Source organism: Pieris rapae, chromosome 9 (genome assembly GCF_905147795.1).
Source record: "Pieris rapae chromosome 9, ilPieRapa1.1, whole genome shotgun sequence".
In the NCBI taxonomy this organism is placed as follows: domain Eukaryota; kingdom Metazoa; phylum Arthropoda; class Insecta; order Lepidoptera; family Pieridae; genus Pieris; species Pieris rapae.
Genome location: NC_059517.1, coordinates 4997129 through 5019893, shown reverse-complemented (window position 1 = coordinate 5019893; position 22765 = coordinate 4997129). Strand labels below are relative to the sequence as shown.

General features: G+C 34.0%; 2 protein-coding genes across 2 annotated transcripts; both read right to left on the bottom strand.

The window, feature by feature from the left end:
* Positions 1-37: 37 nt before the first annotated feature.
* LOC111002763 lies at positions 38-9957 on the bottom strand. The gene is made up of 9 exons (XM_022272974.2): positions 9293-9957; positions 8741-8882; positions 7734-7862; positions 7024-7227; positions 6769-6909; positions 6456-6508; positions 6100-6209; positions 5469-5520; positions 38-1234 (listed from the first exon to the last, which is right to left on the bottom strand). Exons 1-9 carry the CDS (start codon positions 9955-9957, stop codon positions 139-141), a joined length of 2592 nt encoding a protein of 863 aa, XP_022128666.2. The 3' UTR covers positions 38-138.
* Positions 9958-11945: 1988 nt separating this feature from the next.
* On the bottom strand, positions 11946-20813 carry LOC111002770 (organic cation transporter protein). The gene is made up of 7 exons (XM_022272982.2): positions 20590-20813; positions 19867-20068; positions 17132-17232; positions 15293-15444; positions 14337-14957; positions 13266-13447; positions 11946-12411 (listed from the first exon to the last, which is right to left on the bottom strand). Exons 1-7 carry the CDS (start codon positions 20742-20744, stop codon positions 12187-12189), a joined length of 1638 nt encoding a protein of 545 aa, XP_022128674.2. The 5' UTR covers positions 20745-20813; the 3' UTR covers positions 11946-12186.
* Positions 20814-22765: the final 1952 nt, after the last annotated feature.

The following is a 22765-nucleotide window of genomic DNA, read 5'->3' as shown; positions in this document are numbered from 1 at the left end:
TTTCTTTTAAAAATAATTTATTCAAAAAATTGCAGTTGTATAGAGCTAAAAACATCTAAAATCGAAACAACAGTAATTAAAGGCAGTGGGGTAAACTTTATTTGGTAGGTTAGTATTTATAAACCTTATTTCGCGGATCTATCGGCAACGTAATTTTTCCACATATTTTTCGATTGCACGGTACCGGCTAAGTGTCATTGAGTCTTTGAGCATTTGGTGAAAACGCGGGTCTTCTGCCAATAAAATACACAAATGTCGGGCGTGTAGCCTGGTCTCAGGGTGGGCATCACCAAGAAGCTCGCCAGCAGCTCTCAGGATGACGATACGTGGCTCAGATGGGAGTTCTAGAATTTTCGATGGTCCTGTATGCCTTGTTAAACGTGTTAAAGCTTGTGCTGCAGCCGCTCTTACTGGTCCCGCGCGATGTGTAGCTCCTTTTCTGGCTAAAGCCACCCCAGCCCTTGCACAGCTGGCGCCACACGCTACTCGTCCAAGTGCATTTGCGGCTTCCGCGCGTAAAAATCTATTGGCATCCGCACACCGTTCTAGTAATGCCCCAGCGGCTTCTTCGACATCTGACTCTAAGATTTTTCCTCGGAACTCAAACAAAGTTCCTAAAGTGGAACACGCAGCTCTAGCTACTCTTGATCGTAATGATCTTACATGAGTTGAAGCCGTTCGAACAACTGATCTCCAGCTTGCAGCCGGGGCTCGAGCTGTTTCATCCATCGCGAGCCTTTCGATTTCAGTTAATGCGCTTATTATAGCTTCCCAATCTTCATGCCGAGCTGGTATAATTGTCTCAGCCAGCGCAGTACGAACATCCCGTTGTTGTCTCTGCGGAACCTCTTCGAGAGATATGCTTCGTATCGATGATGTGGATAAACAGCTTTTTCGGCGCTCTAAGATAGACTTTTCACTGTTTGGCCGACAATCAATTTGGTCGACTGATTCTGAATTGTTAGATATTGATTCAGATTTTTGCGAAATAGCTTCATCTGACTGATGCGACTCATTATCTTTTTGTTCTGATATATTTGACGCAGTTAGACTTGGCGATGATTGACTCTTTTCAGAAAAATCTTCGACATGTATTGATGGTGTGCTGGGAGCTTGTGATGTCATTTCAGGTTCATTTTCAAGTTTCTCGAAAGTTGAAGAGTCGTCAGTTTTGTCCTTTTCTTTAACTGGTGTTATTATCTTTTCCGTTGAATTTATGTTAGCGCTTGTATCTCTGTAACAGAAAAGTTAAGATGTACAGTCAAGTCAGGAATGTGTTAATTTAAATTAATGTTCGGTCTTGCTACCGCGTGTGTTGGGGTAAGTCAGCTACGAGGTCAGGGGCGCAGATGGGTGTGGGGCGTACGGGCGTTCCCCCGCAGCAGCAGAGACGCCGCATACCACCACTGTGCACTAAACCGACTCTGCAACTGACGCTAGCCACACTCACCCGCGCTAATATCTACTAACGACCAATCAATTTTAACGCATAGCTATCAAATCCCCTAAACAATGGTAAACAGTCCGGAAGTTACGATGTTTGTTTTCTTTACAAATTCGATAGGGTAGGTACATTTTAATTCAATGTTATTTCGGTTTCACATTATTACGTCAGCGTAACACGTGTATTTAGGTCCTATTAAAGAGTTATTAGCAAAAGCCGGTCAATTTCGAAGTAGAGCGATTTGACGATAGCAGAAATAGGTCGTCTATGAGCGCCTTGAATGGGCGTGGAGTAGGTAATAATTTTTTGTTTTATTTAGATTACAAACACGCGATGTACTAAAATTTGGTGGTCAAATTCGTGACTAATCAATGAACTTCCTTCTTTTGAATAGATAATAACGATATTGAAGCGATTAGAATGATTTGGTATTTTATAATTTCCCGACAACGACCCAGTGACCCAATTGAGTTCACTGGTTCTTGAGTGATGTGTGACCCAGCTAATATTTGAAACCGTTGTTCTTTTCGTTGCTAAGATACGGGTACAAACTATTTTTCTAAAAATAATGCTAGTCATTTACGTAGGCAATTTGAGTACCTATATGACTATCATCTTTACTGAGTATATAAAAAAAAATAATGCCTACATGTAGTTTTTTTGTTTTGCTTAAACTTTGGGGATATTGTTTTCGTTAGGTATAATTTATTTTATAATTTTAAACTATTATTAAAAAAATGAGTAAGTAACTGTTAATTTTAATGCACTGCAGGAAGTTTCCAGGTTAACAGAGACTACAGCGGAAGCTCGTAAGAATACAGAAAACTACCAATAGGGATCGTATAAAGTAGGTAAGTCAATTTTAGAAAGACTTAGTGTGGACTAGTGTGTATAAAGTAATTATTTACCGGCAATGTGTCTGGGCCATGACTATATAATTACAGTAAAGTACGCAAGCAAACAGGGGTGTCAGGGAGATCAATGATTCCGATTTCATTTAATAATACTTGAACATTCAGCTCATGGTTTGCTTTAGTTTTTTTTATAGAACAGCGGCGGCTACCTGATGATAAGTGATACCGCCGCCCATGGACACTCAATGCCAGAGGGCTCGCGAGTGCGTTGCCTGACTTAATAAACAATTCGTTAGTCTACAGTCTACACTAAGGACTTCAGTAACTTAAGTACTGACATAAGTAAAAAATTAACAGTTTTGTGTCATTCATCATAAACACACAAATTTGTTGTTTGTGCGTAGTAATTGCTTTTTTATTTTTGAAGTATACTGTGTTTATTTATACACTTGCAAATTTTTCCAGAATGTGAAGCAGTGTAAGTTAAGCAGTGATGGCCTAACAGCTTCAGCTAGCAAATAAAATAACATACTGTGGTCATAGGTTCAAGTTCCGGCTGTGAACCAATGGCAAATACTGTATGAAATTCGGTTAAGCGTATAGTAATAGTTACATCGTATGATCCGACGGAAGTAGGTACATTAGATTCGTAGAAAAAACGCAGTGGCGTAGCTAGGGGGACAAGGGCCCTGGTGCATAGGGAAAGAATCGGGCCCTCCTCCTCCCCTCTTTCCGCGCAGTTTGAACTAATATTGGCCTTCAAAATTATTGATAAGAATAAGAATAGAAAACAGTAAGTGAACTTATCCCTAGCAGGCTAAATCTATAGGATGGTACGTGGTCTCTATTAGAATCTCCATGTGTTTAATAGAAGAAAAAGGGAATAAATAAACAACGACGCACATGACAATATAGAATATTTATTATACATATGAGATTAATTAATGGAAACGATTTTTAACAGAATTCCCCGCCCAATTCACAATCTCTTGCGCGCTTTATTTTTTGCGAATTCGTCTATAATTCCACTCAAATCCAAGTTTGATGCCGCCTCATTTTCTATTGCAATTAACGATAAATGTCGGAGGCGATCTTGTCGAATGCTGTTTCTTAAATAATTTTTTATAACCTTCAGTTTACTGAAAGATCTTTCTGCTGCCGCGGAAGTAACAGGAATTTTATGAAACAGTAGCATCGCTGTATACACTTCCGTAAGGTCACATTCGAGCACGCCAAATTTATTTATAATTTCTTTGCAAAGCTGGCGAATACACCACGTCTCCATCAATTGAGGGAGAATCAGATGATATACATTAAGAAATTGGAGCGAAAAATTGGGTCCAATTATATCGCAATATTTCTTCTGAAACTGATCACATTTCTCGAGTAAAATCGTTTCATTCCAGCTAAGCAAGTTTTTTGGCATCAGGAAGTCGAACGATTTACAAACTGCACCAATAAAACGCGCATCTAATTGATTATTATGTCTAGTACATTGTTGAAAATAGTTACTCTAAAGACTTCTTCCTGGTTTTCGAATCGGTGATCAGAAGCCAATTCATCGAAATGCTTTTTAGTTTTTCTTTGTCGCTTTTCTGGCAAGGTAGGATCGATATCGTATTTTCTCGCGGTTTCGGTGGCCTCGGATTGGCCTTAAGTATTGTCTTGCTCAAGTCTTGCAGGCTTCAGTCTTGGTATTGGTCTTGCTACGATAAGGCGGTCTTGGTATTGGTCTTGCAAAAATGCAAGAACAAGACCAAGAATGCAAGACCAAGACCGATTTGGGGCAACACTAGTGATAACGTCACTAACCGTGTAAAGAACAGTGAAACAACCGTTCCATACTGTAAAATTAAATGAAACGCTCTGTAGTCAATACTGTATAATTTTGACAGTTGAACACTTTTACTGGAAACATTGATGAATTTAGTGTATCGAACTGTCCAGTGTAACTGTTAAAATCTCAGTTTGGACAGGAAAATTCTCTGTTCCACTGTAAAATGAAGTGGGTACCCCGTTGTTTAAGCAGTTTACACTGCGATATTTACTGTTTCTTTTTTTCCGTGTAGTTCATTGTTTTCAAAGCTGAGGTTTGAGGGCCCCCTGAGCTCCGGGGCCCTGGTGCACTGCACCACCTGGCCCTATGATAGCTACGCCACTGAAAAAACGCCTTGTATATATAAATATCCCGCGACTAAGCTGTTATCACATGAAAACGCCATACGCTTAAGGGCAGAACCTGTTTCCCGTCAATAATGCACATTCATTTACAACCAATACATTACACGGAATCTATAAAGTTTGTTTTCATACTTCATAGAATCCGTGAAGGTATGCCAAGCAATGTATACCTAGTTTAATAATTTATTGAAGTCTGCATTGAATAAAAGGAAAAATTTACTCGACAGCTGATGTTTTTCCCTAAGATCAAGGCCGAGGCTACTAAATATTATGTACTGAAGTACCTTTCGTTTCTAGGAGTTGAAATAATGAAAACAATTATTACACGCCTTATATACTTAGTCCAGCCATAAGTTCTGTTACAAATGAAAATGTAATATTTTTAAAGAAGTAATGTAATAATAATAAAATGCATACCTACATATTTATAGTCTCGAAACTAAAAAAAATATTCTATTCGAAATGGCTACCTTTGGCTTTACAGGGCTTTACTCTGCTTGGCCACGAATCTATAGATTTACGCCCTGTTTCTAAAGAAAATGTTGCCACTGCTTGCTTCAAAGATTTTTTAAGAGACTCAATGTCGCCGTGTCTTTTATATCGACAATAAGCACCGAGCTGCAGGTCATATCGACAGAGTCTTGACAATGGAAACGAAAAAGAGTGTGTGTACTGTATACATAGTGCGTTAGAAGTTATATGTACTTCTTTGGCGTATGGAAAAAAAATAACTGAAATGCAGTAGTGATTAACAAAAAATATTAAAATGAATCAAAAAATATTTTTTAGATATTAATGTAATATTTTTTAATTAACGATGTAAATAAATTGTACATTAACATTACAATTAACCTGAAATCTATAAATGCACTCAAAACAGTTTATTCAAAGCAGTTTTATAAATAACTACTTAATTTAACTTACTAGATTTGTTAATAAAAGAATAGACTTCAAATACAGAATTTCCATAGTATTAAAGGCAGACTTACTGTTTTGTATTTATTGATCTAACTTCTAAAGTTCTTCCTGGAGAAGAGATACCTGTAAAGTATGAAATTTTATTACACATTCGAAATTTATTAAATACAACATTCATTTTGTATCGATGAAATCTGTTGAAAACTGCAACTATTGATATGAGCAGATTTTTCTTGTATAATTAATATTGTATTATGTTTTTGAATAAAGCTGTTGTACCATGACTGCTTAGTATGGTAGCTTTATTTAAGAATATATAAAGTAAATAATTTAAATTTAAAGATATATCTCTTATATCGTAAAATTTCAATTATTTACTTTAAAATAAGAAATGCTAACTAATTAATTTCTCTATCAAAAATTTAAAAAATACGTATATGTTAATTAATAATTATAGAATTCCATAAAGTTATTGTCAAAAAAAAATATTTCTTTAAAAAGTTTGATTATTAGAGTTAGCTAAGCCCAATGTGTAATCATCATTTTAAAACACTTCTACTGTATTAAATACAGAAGAAATTTATCTATGGAAATACTATATATTTAAGTAGATACAATATTAATTTAAATACATTACATTTACACGACTGCAAGCTTGTTTATTCGTTGAGGTTCAAAAATATAACCTAGATTAATGCTTACCCAGTGATGGTGCCGAGTCTGGTAAAGGCTTCAGTCTTCTAGGCCTGGGAGCTGGGGTCGGAGTAGACATTGCTCGACGACGACGGGTCGGTACAGGAAGCTGAGAGGTCCTACAAATGTCTACTCGTATGAAGGTATAATATATAGCAGAAATATATAGCGTAGCAGGAATCAAGATAAATAATATTATAATATAGTATTAAAATGTTATACAGTACTAATATAAACATTTATCAAAGTATAGTATTACTCAAAAATAGTATAGCATTAATATGAAACTGATCAAACTCTTTTAAAAAGTACCTACGTTGTACAGACAAAAAATAATTACACCTACTGATCATCAATCAACATACCTCGAAACATGGATTTGCATGGTTTCCAGCGGTTTGTTGATTTTGTCACGTAACTGTTAAATAAATTTATAAATTAAATATAATATTTATCACATCCTTTGAGTAGTATGCTATCCACTTTTGTCATTTCTAAATAACTATTAATCTTACCAACTAAATTCCTTCCCTAACAAAAACTTCCTTTTTTAAATGAGAAGCTATTTTAACATTGAAACGAACATTTAAATACTATTTAAAAGTTCTAATAACTAGTGGCTTATGTTTAAATAGAGTTATTCTTTTCTTAAGCTAAAATATAATCCGTAAAACCTACTTTGTAACAAAATATATCAGCATCGGGTGAGGCAGCTAAACAACGCCTGACAGCAGCTAAAACAGCAGCTGGTCCCGCCGCCTTAGCTAGGCATATGGTGGCTTGAAGGCGGGCGGCTTCCAGCTTATTTAAATCTGTCTCCTGTAGGAATTTTTAAAGTTTAATTTTCTTTATATAATTCTCTACCAAATTGCACTCTTGAATCTTACTGATTTTTATGATTAATATACCTTTTGTCACGTACGAGTAGCTTACCGTGATGATATTTTTGTCGAAAATTAATTCAACCAAATGATGTAATGCAATCCTTAGCAATAGAGCATGGGGTAAGGCAGCGGGTGCTGGTTCCCTTGAAAGTCTGCGCAACAAGTCTGGCAACAGTTGCCTTATGCAATCAGCGTTTGCATTACGAACCATTGAACACACAACTCCCTCTGCTGGTGCTCTTGTTGCTGGTATCTGCAAAAGTAAAAATATAATGTACAACCCTCATTAGGTCAGTTAATAATACGAAAATGTACCAAATGTTTGACATTTACTTTACATTCACATCATACATTACATGTACTATTTCTATCATTAGTTGCATCATTTCAAATATCTAAAATTACAAGTGTTAATTATTCCTATTCCAGTTTATATTTATATTGTTTATGACGCATTTAATTTCAAAAAATTTTATTAGGTTCCAGATAACTGGGGTTGTAAGTTAGATCACACCAGCCAGCCTTATGCTTCATGAAGTTTAACGTTTCTTGTTTTATATTTATTTTTGGAATAAATATAAAACAACAACAATTTTGTTTTTATATTTGGAACACTAGCTTCTTTGCCGATGAGTAGGGATGCCAACAGGCTCGAATTTAATGACATGAAATAAGTGATACCATGATGATCTTATGTTCCAAAATAAACGTATTTTATTTTTTATTTTAGCATCAGTGTCAACGTTTATGAATACATACCGCATCACTAAGGGCCCACATATGTTGCACAAGAGATAGCGCAGCGGTCTCCAGCAAAGCGACGTTATCTGGTTCCAATAATGCGCCGTGGAGCTGATCTGCTGCCTTTACAGCTGCTATCCAGTTTTCCTGCTCAATATGAATTATACAAATATATAAATAAAATATTACCTTGCGATAGTACACGAAGAGAGTAAAACAAACATTACTCATTGTTTACAGATTCAGGCTGTAATACTCAAAAGTACTATGGTGCATTAATTTAAAATTCTGGGATAAGTTATATATAATAGATAAATATGTGAGATAAATCACGTTACGTTTCTTTTGTAAAATAAATCATACGAATAATCTTTAAAGAGATTAATAAACACGCATTGTACAAACGTGCATTTGAGATTTATAATATTACGAGTATCTTCTAGAAATAAAGTTAAGGCCAAATTTAAGAAACCTATTCCTGTAACATTACATTCCACGTCTTAAATACAGCAAACAAAAAGTAGCACGTAATCAAAATTTATCGTCCAAACATCTAAACTCAACGTTTTATTGTGTCTAAAGGAATAAAATTAGCATGCAAAGGACAATTTTCGCCCAGACAGGTCAAGGCAAATCTTTATTGAATCAGCCCCTAGGTTAAAAATTAAAATAACAATTCTTTAACGGACATCAACGCGAATTTATGATATTTGTTAGTACTCGCATAATCCAAAGATATTATTAAACCCTAGGTTTATGTAATAATAAGATTTGTGCTTATTCGAAATTTGGAACTTGATAAGTGTTCCCTTAAAATATAATTAATAATTCTAAACCTTTACTCGTTAAATCTTATTTTACAAATGATTGCTTAATGTATTACACACAAAATATTGTTCAGTTCGAAAACATTAAAACTCATTTCATAATCTCAATTTAAAAGAGTGTCTCTCTCCCTAGTTTGTCGCTTATTTTAATAATCTTAGTGCTTATTAAATCAGAATTAATTATTAATTCATAATTACCGTATTATGCAACTGTTCTGCAACGTGTTTTGGTACTACACCTAAGGCCTCCCACTCATAGTGTAATTGTAAGGGGGATGATGGCCGAGGAGAGATAAGCAGTGATTCCGGAGGAGAAGATGCGATCAAATCCAGTACGAATCTGTTGACATGATAATGTATGTTTAATTTTTGAGCGTTATATTTCTTAAACAAATATATATTTAATTAAAAAAAATAGTTTTAAATAGATACATAACTATAAAAAAGTCAGCGAAATAGGTTACACATACATGTATAACAAAAAATACGAATCTATGATTTTGCAGGGTTCTTGTTCTTTATAAGTCTATAATGCAAGTTTAGTGTAATATCAATAACAAAGGCAATTGAAATACTTGACAAGTAAGTAATTGGCAGAGGAAGGAATGTTTTATTTCCTTACATTTAAGAAATTAATATTATTATTACTATCAATAAATAAGTGAGTGGCTGAATTGAGTTGTAAGGCGGTTCAGAAAATTTTAGGAGGCCAATCAAACCCAACTTTTTTTTTATTTGCTTGATACTCGCCTATCAGTATCAACGGTCACGCGTGTTTGTGGTCGTCTTGGGGACACGGTGGGACTCCGTTGTAAGTTATGTAGTACCTCAACTTCTCGATGTGGTTCCACAGGACTAGAAACCTTCTCAGGAGATTTCACTTCAGAAAGGGTGAGGGCAAAACCTGTTCTTTCTTTCGATTTCGTTTCAATCATTTTCTTTTTATTACCGTTAAAGTAATCGTACAACTCACTTAAAGACTTTGACTTTAATCTATTATTATTTCTGCTTACATTAGCCAAACCTTTTCGTTGTTTTTGAATTACGGGTAACGGTATTCCACTTTTTTTAGGAGCTGCAAGATTTTCTCTTTCAACAGCTTCTCGTTTTATTTCGTTTGCTTTATCTAATATGGATGGTCTGTCTGGTAAACTTACTTCTTCATTTAGTTTTTCTAATAAACTCCGAGAATTATTTTGGTTTGAATCATCCTCACTATTTAACAAATTATCACTGTCCGGCGTCCGTATTTTTACACTTTCTCCACCGAAACGCACTTTTTTCACTATAACATCTGCATCTTCTTCAGATTCCTCCTCACTGTACTTTAGGAACAACCGATCATCACTAGAATATTCATCATCACTTGCAGCATTTTTGTCAGATTCGGATTCATTTTGTTCTAAGACTGTCATTGTAATTGCTGTGTCCGAATCGAATTTAATTTCTGTCTCTATTATCACTTTAGCGTAATTATTATTGTGCAACGGTACTCTATATGAATCTTCTGATGAAGAATCAGTAGAAAATTGAATGGGTATTGTTGCTGGATTATTTAAAATTCTATTAATATGTAACACATTTTGGTTACGAGATCGCCTTGGTCCGTAGTAGACGTCCATTGAGTCTTCGTCGTACATTTCACACAAATAACGAAATTTATCTTGAACTCTTGGGTCCAGCCTTGAAAAGCATAGGGCGTAGTCACGTGGTCCACACACGCGACGCAATTTCATTAAAGATCGCAAAGCAGCGTCCTTTTGAACAGAATCGAACAATTTCTCACCCAAATTTTCAATTACCGGAAATATGTCGAGGTCTCTATGTCTTCGTTTTAAAATTCCAAAAAGTGTTGGTATAGATAAAACTAAACCTGTCACAACGTTTATTTTAAAACCTAGATCAGCGGATTGAGGTCGAATATTGTTATAGGAACACTTATCTAGTATAGCACGTGCCCCACATTCTGGTTCTTCGCAGTGGGTGCAAAAAACCCTAAGCGCATCCAATGCAGCTTTTCTAACGTTCGGCGACGTATGTCCCAGATTGTCTATAACTTGGTCGAAAGGGAATGAAAGTGCATTCCCTGAGATAGGTAGAAGATCAGCGAGCACTCTTAACGCGTGAAGTCTTACTTCCCATTCCGGGTGAGTAAGTCGATCCTTGATGGCGATATAAAGGAGTTGGACGTCGAGATCCGGCGGTAGAGCGCGGGCTCGCAATATTCGGTCCCACAGAGGTGCGAGGGGAGGCGGGGGTATTTCAGGCAGTTGCATGGTAAATTGCCGGCGAACGCCGCTGGCGTGCCCTCGGCTCGCGACGTGAATCCCAACTGGGTTAATGATCGGCCGGTAAGCCACACTCTGACCAATCGATGGCTAAACACAGGTGGTTGTATATCTATCTTAGACTTTTATAATATTGGCCTATAAGGCCTGTGCTATATAAATACTAGACATACTTTAATACTTTTCTAGTAAGCCCGCATATAAGAAATCGATACCGGTACGTGTGTGGTATATTATTAAGATTATCTTACTATTGAAAACGTTAATTTTAAAGCTATGAACGCGAAATTCGTTATTAAATTTTATGTCTAGAATACGTTTTGGGTTCGGTTCCTGCTCAAAGCGTATATTATACGTATATCAAAGTTTACATTTTAATTATTCATTAATTTATTCTCTGCCTCTGGTTTGAGGGACCGATCCATTGGTACGGTGTAATATTAATATTAAGTACATTTGTCGGAGAATAAAGTTTTTTGCGCGACGGTAGCCTAACTGCATACAGGCAAAGGCCCTGCTCAGATGAGCCGATATCATGCGCCACATGTTTCGTATTTTTAAATATTTCGTATGTAACTTATGTTTTTTACCAACAAATTAATTTCCTAGGGATACTATATGTGAAGTTCTCATTCGACGGATGCATAGTTCTTAGTTGCTTTTTCATATGTCCCATGGGAGATAGATGTGTTTGTTATAGATCACTTACGAATCTTGTGTTTTAAATTGAGAGGTTTAGAGGTTCTGGATTCGTATATTATTATTTTTATTCACACTAAAGAAATAAACAAAAATTGCAGTGAAAGATTTATAGAAAAACACTTTTTTACGGATTATGGTTATCTATTATTGTATTTAAACTTAAAATTATTTAGACATAATTTTAAATTTAACCGACGTTTCGCGTGCTTTACAGCGTGCGTGGTCACGGTGACTGAAGACAAAGGTGTTACATGTCAAAAAGTATCACAGCTGTACAAAATGTTGTATTATCTGTATTTATTTCCCCGGAGTTGGTATCGACTAAAAGATGTAGGGTTTCTGCAAAAAATTCTCACGGTGTCCTCCATTTTCGTTTTAAGATTTAAATTAATAAAAGACAATACAATTAGTATATTTATTTTTATCAATTAACATATCTCAGTACCTTATTCTAAAAAATAATCTATCTATACAATTTTTTCAGACTTTCTTCATAACGGGGAAACTTACGGACACATCCTTTAGAAACTTTAAATATCAAATGCATAATAATTCTATTCTCTTAGATATTTACTTTTGTAATGTGTTATTTTGATCTTATTATTTGAGGCTATCAATTTGTATATAAAACTTTAATAAAATAAAAGCTACACGTTATAAATGCGTTGAATATTCTAAATCAAATGCATTATTGTCGGCGGCACTGTTTTGCTTCTTTTCCTCTTTTCTTTTCTTAACTTCTGCGGCGTGATCATAAATTTGAATAATAGTGTCCATCAGTGGTAGGTCCTTGGTTTCGGGTGTGAGTATGAGAAGAAGACTTGAAATCACTGCTACACATCCGAAACAGAATGAAGTCAGGATTGGTGAAATTGTGGTCTGAAAACATACGTAAAATATTTGATAGAAAAAGAAAAGAAAATACGTTTATTTTAGAACATAAGATCATCATGGTATCACTTATTCCACGATAAATTAATATAATCGTTCATCTTTGAAATAAATTATTGAAATATGTAATATACCAATTGGGGAAACAGTTTTAACCAATTATAAAAAGGCATAAAACTGGAGAAATTGAAATTGAAGGAAATTTTCGTGGGAATACATAAAAATACTATGTACATTTAATTCTTTACATTACCTTAATTAATAATATTATATTTTTGTTGTGTATCGTCGCTAATAGAACTTTGTAATATACTAACTGTGGATTAATCAAAACGCTTTCTTTAATACTCCATTTAACTCCAGAACCAAATTAATAATTCCTATAAACTTATGAGCAATTTATTTCAATCATTAGTTCTATTAATATCAATTGAATGTTGATTGTTCAATCAAGCTTTTTATGTTACATTGTGGGTAATATAACGGGACTGTATATACCTATTTGTCTTACGAACCATTTTATGTACCAGAATAGGACTCTAATTTAGCAGTCGCGAACTTAAATATATGGAAAAAGATTTACCTAAATTAAACTTTAAAGTTTAATATATACAAATAAAATATCATAAGTATATAATAACATAGTATAAGTTCTTCACCACTACTTTAGGTATTTTTCCGGTGTATTACATGACACATTACATGTTTAATTTCCTATCATGAGTTTCAAGTGAGTATGTAGTCTTATTTTTTGTAATAGGCTACTTGAAACAATTTTTTTCAAAATAGCCAATGTGATTTGTATCTCTTAAAGATTATAAAAGCATTCTAAATACTGTTACCAGAATGGAAGACAATGGCGCCAAAGTGCTTCCAGCACAAGAAGCCAAAGTGCAAAAGCCTAGTAGCGATCCTCTGACGCTAGTGGGGAAGAGCTCCATGGTATAAGTAGCGATGCCAGTATAGCAGGCGGCCACTAGCAACTTTCCGAAGAGGAATAACGTTATCTTAACACCGATGTAATCTAAAAATATTAATAAAATTAAAAAATAGAGTGTAATTATTGTGTGTCCAATAAAATAACAATAATAAAAACGAGACTTTTTAATTCATAAATCAATCCATGGATAGCTTTACATTTCAGTGCGGATAAATTTTTCTACGCTACTAGTGTTATAAGAATAAGATTCGAACTCGAGATTAAGTTGCACTAATAAAAGCGATAGATGGATGGATTTTCATTTACCCTAACCGGGTTTGCGCTAATTCTTGGACTTTGAAAAGCGTTACTACGAGTTAAGGCCTGTATTCACTTTGTGTAACGTGATTAGAAGCGTGTTTTATTTTTTTTCGAGTGAACTACGAGAACTGCGGGCGGTAGCCACGTCCCTACCCCCTCTCTCGCAATGTGCCTGTCCCATACTTGCTGATTGGCAGCTACTGAATTTTCTTAACAGAACCACTAAACAAGAATTGGACTCTACTTGTACTATACACCTGCAATAATCAGTTGCAATCGCAATAATCGATGTGAATAAAGGCCTTAAGTTTTCTAAACTCTGAATTCGTTTGATTAGTAACCACATAAATTCTAATTTTGCACCTTTTTTTAAAACTTCCACCACGTCCATGTCTTCGTCGTTAAAGTACATAAAATACAATTTCGAGGTTCTGGGTTCGAATTTGAGTAAATCATAATTGTTATAAGTTGTTAGGGGATAAAGACTGATTATTGCCTTGAAATATAATTAGACGCAGTGTGTGGAGTTATAACAAACATTAAGTCACAAGGAAATTATAAGTACTAAAAAACATTTATTACTAGTGTCAAAATGTTTTCCTTCATAAATAGCATTTTAATTATTAGTTTATTATGTATAATATCAATTTGTAAATTTATTTAACATATTTACCTTCAGGAGTATATGCACTGGCTATGTTCGCGGCAGCACATATCACATAGCCGAAGCACAAAGGCAATTTCCGTCCGACCTTATTCATGAAATACATAGAAACTATTTCACCGGGAAATGACATAACAGCAGCTAATAAAAAGTTTGTATATTTATTTCCAGGCAGATACACAGAATTCACAATAAGTCCATAGTATATAAAACTAACTGCGAATCTACAAAATGCAGCGACTAACAACCTCTTCATCATCTCTTTTGATTTTAATACCGCGATGTATCCTTCTCTTTTAGTTTTGGCATTATTAGATTGTTTTAATGTACCTTCATTTATCGTATCCAAATAATCTAAATTCACATTAATGTTATTCATTCCAGCAATTTTTCGCAGCGTCTTCTTGGCTTTTTCTGTTCTTCGGTTAAGTATTTGCCAGCGTGGGCTCTCTTTTAATATTGCGAAATATGATAAGAATATGATAGATGGTGAGCACATTATGTATAGCAAATGTTTCCAGTATGGCACAAACATCGCGATGCATGCGAAAATCGCTTCTCCCATATATATCGCATACGCGAATAATACGCCAGCTAAAAATCTCGTCTTCGTTCCACCGATTTCAATCACTGAAATATATAATATAATAATTAAGCGCCTTCAACAAACCTGCAGAAGGTTTACAATTCGACGTTAGATAGTATTTACAACATTTATTGGAAGCACTGTTTTAGTGCAGAGATAACCTAGTGGCTTAATCTGAGGTCGTAGACACCAACCTCAGCAGTGCACTAATGGACTTTCTGTCTATATATTTACCTTAAACCTCACAAAGTAAACGACGTGATAAGACGACTGATCACGTACTTGATTAATAGAAAAAAACATATAAAAATATTTGACGCCCAGACCTCAAATTGGCTTATATATTATTATATTTCTTGTGGAGAATAGAGATACTTACTTAGAACTGTAGCGGCAGTATAGGCTCCACCAGTCATCGACGATTCTATAAACTCTAAGAATATATACAAATTATAGGACTTCGCCAAGGTCTTAAAGTTTCCCAAAAACACGCCCAACGAACAAATAATTAGCGCTGGTTTCCGTCCAATCCTGAAATAATTTTAATTATTAAAAATATGCAAATAATCCTAATAACATAATACAAAGGTTTGTAAAATCAATGAACATTACTTGGGTCAAGAGGTATATGTAGGCAAATTAAGTTTTAGTCTTGTCTGCCTTAGCCTTAGCCAAGCAGAAGCGGCCTTACCCAATGCGAGGCTCCGGGCGCCAGGACCTTTGTCGTGAAAAGTGCGTGATGCGAAAGTAGGTCTGGTTGTTTAGTTTAGATATTTGTCATGTACACATATACATAATGAATTTTTTAATGTTTTGAGTAAATAAATTAGTTAACTAAGTACCTATATTTTACTTTACCATTATGTTATAACCTTAATAAGTGATTAAGGATAAAATTAAAAAAAAATGATATTTTTTTAATTTGCTTGGGTTCGGCGAGGTCCCCTGGTCGCACCCCCTAAGGCCGTCACAGCTTACAAGCTAGTGTACTCCAGTTCACTTAAAATTTGACCATCGGTTTACGGGTCTAGTGTTTTCCAGGTTTTAGCACCAATCGCGCGTTATATGTGACATATGTACAATATGGCGGAAGTGTGAAAAGAAAAATTATCATTTGAGAATTGCATTTTTGAATGAACGACAACCTGAACGACGGGTGCAGTTTTATTTTTTGTTTTTCGGTTTTGTTTAGGATATTGTTATGATTATATGAAAAACCTACAAATGATTGTTTATTTGCAATGTGCCGGATATCCCTTGTTGACGTGATTTCCGAGTCAATAAACTTTATAAGATGCATGTTATTACGATAAAGCTTTATGTCTACAATGGAAATAATTATTTACGGTAAATAAAACAAATACAAGTAAGCCGTTGATAAGAAAAACCCCTATGCATACGACTCAGTATTTACTTATACTTATAGTGCAATTGAAGGTTATGATATAAATGTGCAATACTGACGATATTAATCTTTCCATTCACCATTTGACCCCTTCGTTCCAGATGATATAGGCTATAGAATATTTACAAAAGGTTTTGTATGAAATTACGGGAGTCACCCAAGGTGTAAACGACCAATAAAAATCCTACGGGTGCGCTGCGAAAACAATTCAGAAAAGTTATGTACAGTTTTATAGAATTAATGTCCACTAAAAATTCCGCGATACCGAATGTTTAACAAAAAAATATTATTTTGCATTTAAAAGTCTATTTATCGAAGACTGCTTTTGGCTATAACATCATAAACAGCAGAGCACAGCTAGTTTTTGATATTCAAACAATCTATGTATACTATAGAAGTTAAATACTTAACATTAAGTAAATATTATTCGTTTAACTGATTTCACAATAATTACCAACATTCTTCGATCGCAGTTTTACGTTGATAGTGAGTCTTGCAATAAGATCTTACAGGAAGGAGCCTAAAAAACCGATAAATAATTGCGCCTTAACAAGATTTTTAATTAATTAATTCTCCGCAGTTAAGCCCTTAAACATTCGACCGGTGTCATGTTGCACATAAATAAAATAACGTAGGTTAGGCGTAGGCTTATATGCTTTATATATAATTTTTCATTATTAAAAAAATATAGTTATTGACAAAATAATTGCCATGTGCAAATTACGGAAGTAAAAGGTTTTCTCATAGTGGGTAGTCGATTTTTTCATCGCTTATCAAAATTGCATGTTTAGTAATAATATAGACAGCACTTACCTATCACAAAGCCATCCAATGATAAGCATGGAGACAGCCATTCCTATGTTCCGAGTCATTCCAATGAAATTCGTTCTCCATGGCTCACACGCCATATCCAACTAAACAAATATATAAATACGACACTCTTTAATTAACTCAACATAAATAGCTATTCTGTGATATGCTGGCTGGTTTATACTGGAATTATAGTTATTGCTAAAAGTCGTAATTTTTGTAAGAAACCTATGGAATGTGAAACCTCGACACTTCTAGCTCTTTCGAGGACTTCGACTTAGCTAACGTATCGAAGACGGCTACGTCACACCTGGGACTTTTGGTGTCGAATCTTGATAGTAAAACATGGGACAGAAGGTGAAGCAGGAGACGCCACACTGCATCTGACTCGTGACTATTTAAGTATATTATATATATAAGAAAATTTAGATGTAGTTGTCCTAATATATTTTTATAATAATAATAATTTCAGCGCCACTACAACCCCTTAGATTTTGTCTGATTGCATCCATTTCTTTGATAATTTTTATTTCAAGTACGTCCGCCCGGCAGTCTGACTGCATGTCGAATTTGGATTTAAGACATGCTGATAACGTCGACCTCAGGAATCGCATGCTGAAACCACTAGGCCAACACTGCACTGATAAAATTAATAAAGAAGTATAATTGGAGTCCAAGAACTGACGTTTCTAAGTTGCATGCAATATAGCTTTACCTCTCGATTAATAAAATTGGACGTATAAAGAATCGCAATCATTACTTTTGCATATTGGGTCAAACGATTGGTAATAATCGAATCAATTAATGTCGATGGCTAACTCAATGCTACTTTAATCAATAATAATTATAAGGATTACCGATACTGGGATGTTTCATGTACTTCGGGTAGTAATTACTATTTGAAGACAAAAGTAAAAGCTTAGTGCGAACCCGTGTGTACTTGACCCCACTGTCCCGTTTTGAACGGGACTGTGCCTTTTTCCAATTACGAGTCTCGGTGTCCCCGAAAATCTGAAAACGGGACCATTTTGCGTCCCACACGGATGCAAAATGGTCCCGTTTTCAGAAACCGCGCGAAAATTTAAGGAGCAGAATTTAAAAAAAACGTGCCAAGAGTTTCATTCCAAATCGCCATCATCTCTATAAAAAAAATTAGTTCTTCTATTAAATATAAATGACAACAATTTTGAGACCTATATTTTGTGATTCGTAAAATTCACGTCAACTAACTTTTTCTAAATAAAAAACTTTAAAAAAGTGTTTTATTTTCATCGTCTATTTATTATTTGACCAAAATTAAAGCAATGTCCCATTTTGAGTCAAAAAATTAAAGCGCACTTTAAGTTAGTAACACAAGTTACTAATAGTGACAGAAATTTTTGATGAGACAATAACTATGTATTTACTATTGTATTACTAATATACTATAGGAACAATTCGTGGATGGAGGAGCTATGCTTGTAAGTACATGCACAACAAAAGTAAATATTACATGCTGAATGAAAACAACCTCATTCAGAATTCGAAGTCCAATAACATTATTCCAACTAGGCATAGATCATGTTTTTATGTTCCCTATACTAAAATATAATAAATAATTGTCAATATAACATTATTTTTTATATATTCAAAGTGGGGTAGAGTTTTGGACGTATTTGTCCATTGTAGTGGACAATGATTTGCAATCGCCCTTTTGAGCCACACACTTAACGTCAAAACCCCTCAACTGTCAACCCAATGGCTCGTGCAACAACTGAGCATCGCTAATATAAGAACATTTATACAAAAATATCTTGTTTACTATAAGCAGCATAAGTCCGACACGTGCTTGCATTTTATTTTACTAATAAATTAGTTGGTCAGTTGTTGACTCTTTTCCTATCAACACGAAACTATTATTGTTTCGTTATCAATCGCACTTTAGATCGTCAAGAGTTACCAAGCTTATAAGGGAGAACTTGTACCACACAAATAATTACGTAAAAGATGAAATAGTAAACATTTAAAGATCATGTTAAATACGAGTAGTAGAAGGACGCTTTAGTTACTAAAATAATATGTTACGCCTACGACATAGAAAATAACATAGGCAATAAAAACGTTCATATTAAAAATACTTCTGATAGCTTTGATTAATTACGAAATCAAACCAATTTACACCAAGGGAGGGTACGTCGTATTTCCAAGTCCGAATATAATTGAATTCTAAAGGAAAATATAACTTGAGGTCTTTTGTCACTCACTACTGAGGTCACGCTATTATTGTTATATTTGGCAAAACTATATGAAAAGCGTTTCCACATATTAATCATTTTATTGTTTTATAAATCAAAAATAAATCAATGGATGTGGGGAAGATACATTTATGTATATTTTTCAATTAATTTTTGACTAATGATGTTAACATATGCAATTCGTATTTCGGTAGACATCGAAACATTGAATTCTGATAACAAAATGCAGGCTAACAATCTACGCCACAAAGGATTTTATAGGTTTGTATTAAAAATATCATATTTCCAAATCCAATTTTCAATAAGGAAAGTCGTAGAAAACCTTTAAGTTATGAATTATTTAATTTAGACTACGGAATAAATCAGATGAATTAGGACACTAGTAAAACTTACAAATATTTACTGCGTAAATCCTCCTTTCCTAGCATCTTGGCTCCCAAGAAATAACTCTAACCATAAACAATAAACATACTTGGGTGTTAACAAAACTAAATATATACATACCTCACCTACAACAGTATCGTTGCTTTCGTATACCCATTTCGTACAGGATTCGTATTCCCCAGTAAAAGTTTCGTTTGTACAGATTTCACCCACCGCAAAACTGTCTTTTAGTATCGGTTTCAGGCATTTGTTCGGAACCGTATCGGGCCACCATGGAACTAAGAATTCTGTTGTGGAGTTCTCACACTCGGGAATGTAGCATCTGCAATAAAACAACTAAATTTTTCTGCACAATTTACAATTTTATAAACTCCATAATTTGTAGTATGACGAAAATTCTTAGGTACTGCACATTCATTTAAAATTCTGTGCCAGTCTTTATAAGGTTGACGAAAAACCGGACTAAACGCGCAGTATATCTAAGGTCTAAGCAACTCATTAGAATAATAAATTATTTATTAAAAGTGGTTTCATTAAACACTTAATTAATTCAATGAGTTAAATAATTGTTATGACACATATATTTGTTGTTTAAATATGTGAAAGACTGAGTAAAACACTAAAATAATATATTTATTGCAATATTACTAACCTAATTCAATTATGGATATTATAATTAAATAATATTAATTAATATTTTAAACCTGAAGCCTAATTTAATAGCCAATTTAGTTCATATACACTTTACCAATAATCTATATAATTGATTATATTAAACTTATGGCAGCCTATATAAGTGTTTTTATTTGAAGAAATAATAATTTTAGCATTTATATGTCTTACCTATATTCAATATCACCAGCAATAAAAACATAATTAACATTGTTCATAGAAACAAAAACAATTGGCAAGCACGCGAGAAAGTACTGAATTACTTGATATTTTCCAAACTTTTCAAAAATATCAGACACCACGGTTTTTCCTTTCTCACTATCCATTGTAAGTAATAATTTGTTTAACTATTCTAAGCTAGATCCTACATCTCGCGTGATTCGTCGAGCGACCCAGTAAAGACTGAATTAGTTATAATTGCATCTTATTTGAAATTCTATTTACATTCACTATTTAAATATACATAATAGTACAGGATCCCACTGCTCAATTCTGTACCTATCTCAATTTTCTTAAATAATAATTTTTAAACGGTTGTTTTATAAATGTATTGGTGATTTTTTCCATTAAAAAAAAAATGAAACACAGGGTTAGAGTCAGCTAGGTTTAAACATGTATATTATTGTTAATTATTTACAGTCTGTTTTTTATTCCTAACACAAAATTAAATTTTTATATTTCCTGTTTCCGATAATCCATCGTGGCCATCCATCCATCGCTTCAGGTAAGTGTGAGCACAAGAGCTTATTACGTGCCGTAAACAATAAGCTAATAAATAAATGGATAATATTTAAAAGGAGGGTAAACTGCTTCGTTACGTAAAGTCTGCAATGGCGCAAGTCTGTCTATCTTCCCTTACTCTCACGCATACGGCAGCGGTAGGCAGCCTCCTCTTCTCTCACTTTAACTCGCATCGGATAGACGCTTTCTTCTTTCTATTCAGTGTTTAGTATGCGTAAGACATTTTCTGTTGACAGTGTAGGGGAGACCGGGGTTAGTAGACTACAGAGGTTGGTTGACTAAATGTCAATAACTTGCCGACGCAACAGTCTGAAGGCAACCAGTGAGGTCCAAGAATTCATCATCTCACCTCGTTCAATCATCGGGAACGCGGCGTCGCACCCGCATGTAGTTTGCGAGAAGAAACGTCATATTGAAAAACAACGCACATAACTTTATTAAAATTTCAACGTATTTCTTATAATGTCTATTTATATATGGTAATTGATTGTCAAAACATTTACAACCAAAGTTTGATGCCTGTTCTTTATTATTCTATTTGATTTTATTGCAGTGTTGAGAAAATGAAAATGAAAAATGATCCTCGGAACATTACAGAACTGTACTCAGATTTTTAATTCCGTAGAATTCTGACAGCTATCATTTTCTGACATGACCAATGGACCGATGTCCAAGAAGCCTTTTTGATTCCTCACATTTTTCAATTTCAATACGAGTCTGAACATTTGTATTTGATCTATACATTCATTTTATTTGTTACTAAATGTTACATTTTATTAAGTGCGGTGCTCCACATTAAAAGTGGTTTTACGGCGAGTGAGAATTAATTACCTTTTCATAACAAATAGTAAAAACGCACAACATTTTATTTTTTCAAAAAGGTTTACTACCTATTTACCTACTTTATTTTTATACTACTCACAATATTGTCGTATTTCATTCGTAATAATTAAATCATATATTATATTAGTTCATAATATATATATAGTATATAATATTATTTAAATAAAAGAAGATATTATAAATAAAAGTCGATCAGAGCAATGGAACATAAGATAATGACGTTTACAACAATTTGATTTCAATGTTTTTTTTAGTAAAAAAGGAAAACTGATCTTTTATACAAATTATGAAATTCACAATATACTTATCTACATAATATTCTTAATGTAAATATCACAATTTTACATATTTTTGAAAATTTTCATTCATCTCCTGGGTCACAATAATCATCAGATCCATCAGATCAATGTCCAAATTTGCTTTCTATTAAGAAAGCAAATATGGACATTGATCTAAGACAAACTAAATGCTGAATATTAACAAAGAAAAATGGAATAAAAAAGGCCCTTAAAAGGAACAATTGTTTTCAAAAAGGACTTAATACCTCACATTAATAATGAAGAAAACAAAACTACGAAGAAATATCTATAATACTAAAAGAATAAACAATTAATTAAACCAAAATAAGAGTATTTGGATCATTGAAACCTCGATACGAACGAAATATTAAAAATCACATTACCAGTTCTTGCCTAAAAATTTACAGATAAATACGTAACGACTTTCTTTACACAAAAACATATCCATTTGGAATGGCTACATA

Coding starts and splice junctions, on each gene's coding strand:
- LOC111002763 (XM_022272974.2), bottom strand. CDS start 9,957: ATGACAGTCTTAGAACAAAATGAATCCGAATCTGACAAAAATGCTGCA. Junction 6,910..7,023: donor TCGACAAAAATATCATCACG/GTAAGCTACTCG, acceptor AAATTCCTACAG/GAGACAGATTTAAATAAGCT. Junction 1,235..5,468: donor AGATCAATAAATACAAAACA/GTAAGTCTGCCT, acceptor TTTCTGTTACAG/AGATACAAGCGCTAACATAA.
- LOC111002770 (XM_022272982.2), bottom strand. CDS start 20,744: ATGGATAGTGAGAAAGGAAAAACCGTGGTGTCTGATATTTTTGAAAAG. Junction 15,445..17,131: donor ATTGGATGGCTTTGTGATAG/GTAAGTGCTGTC, acceptor AAATTATTTCAG/GATTGGACGGAAACCAGCGC. Junction 14,958..15,292: donor TACTGCCGCTACAGTTCTAA/GTAAGTATCTCT, acceptor TATATATTTCAG/TGATTGAAATCGGTGGAACG.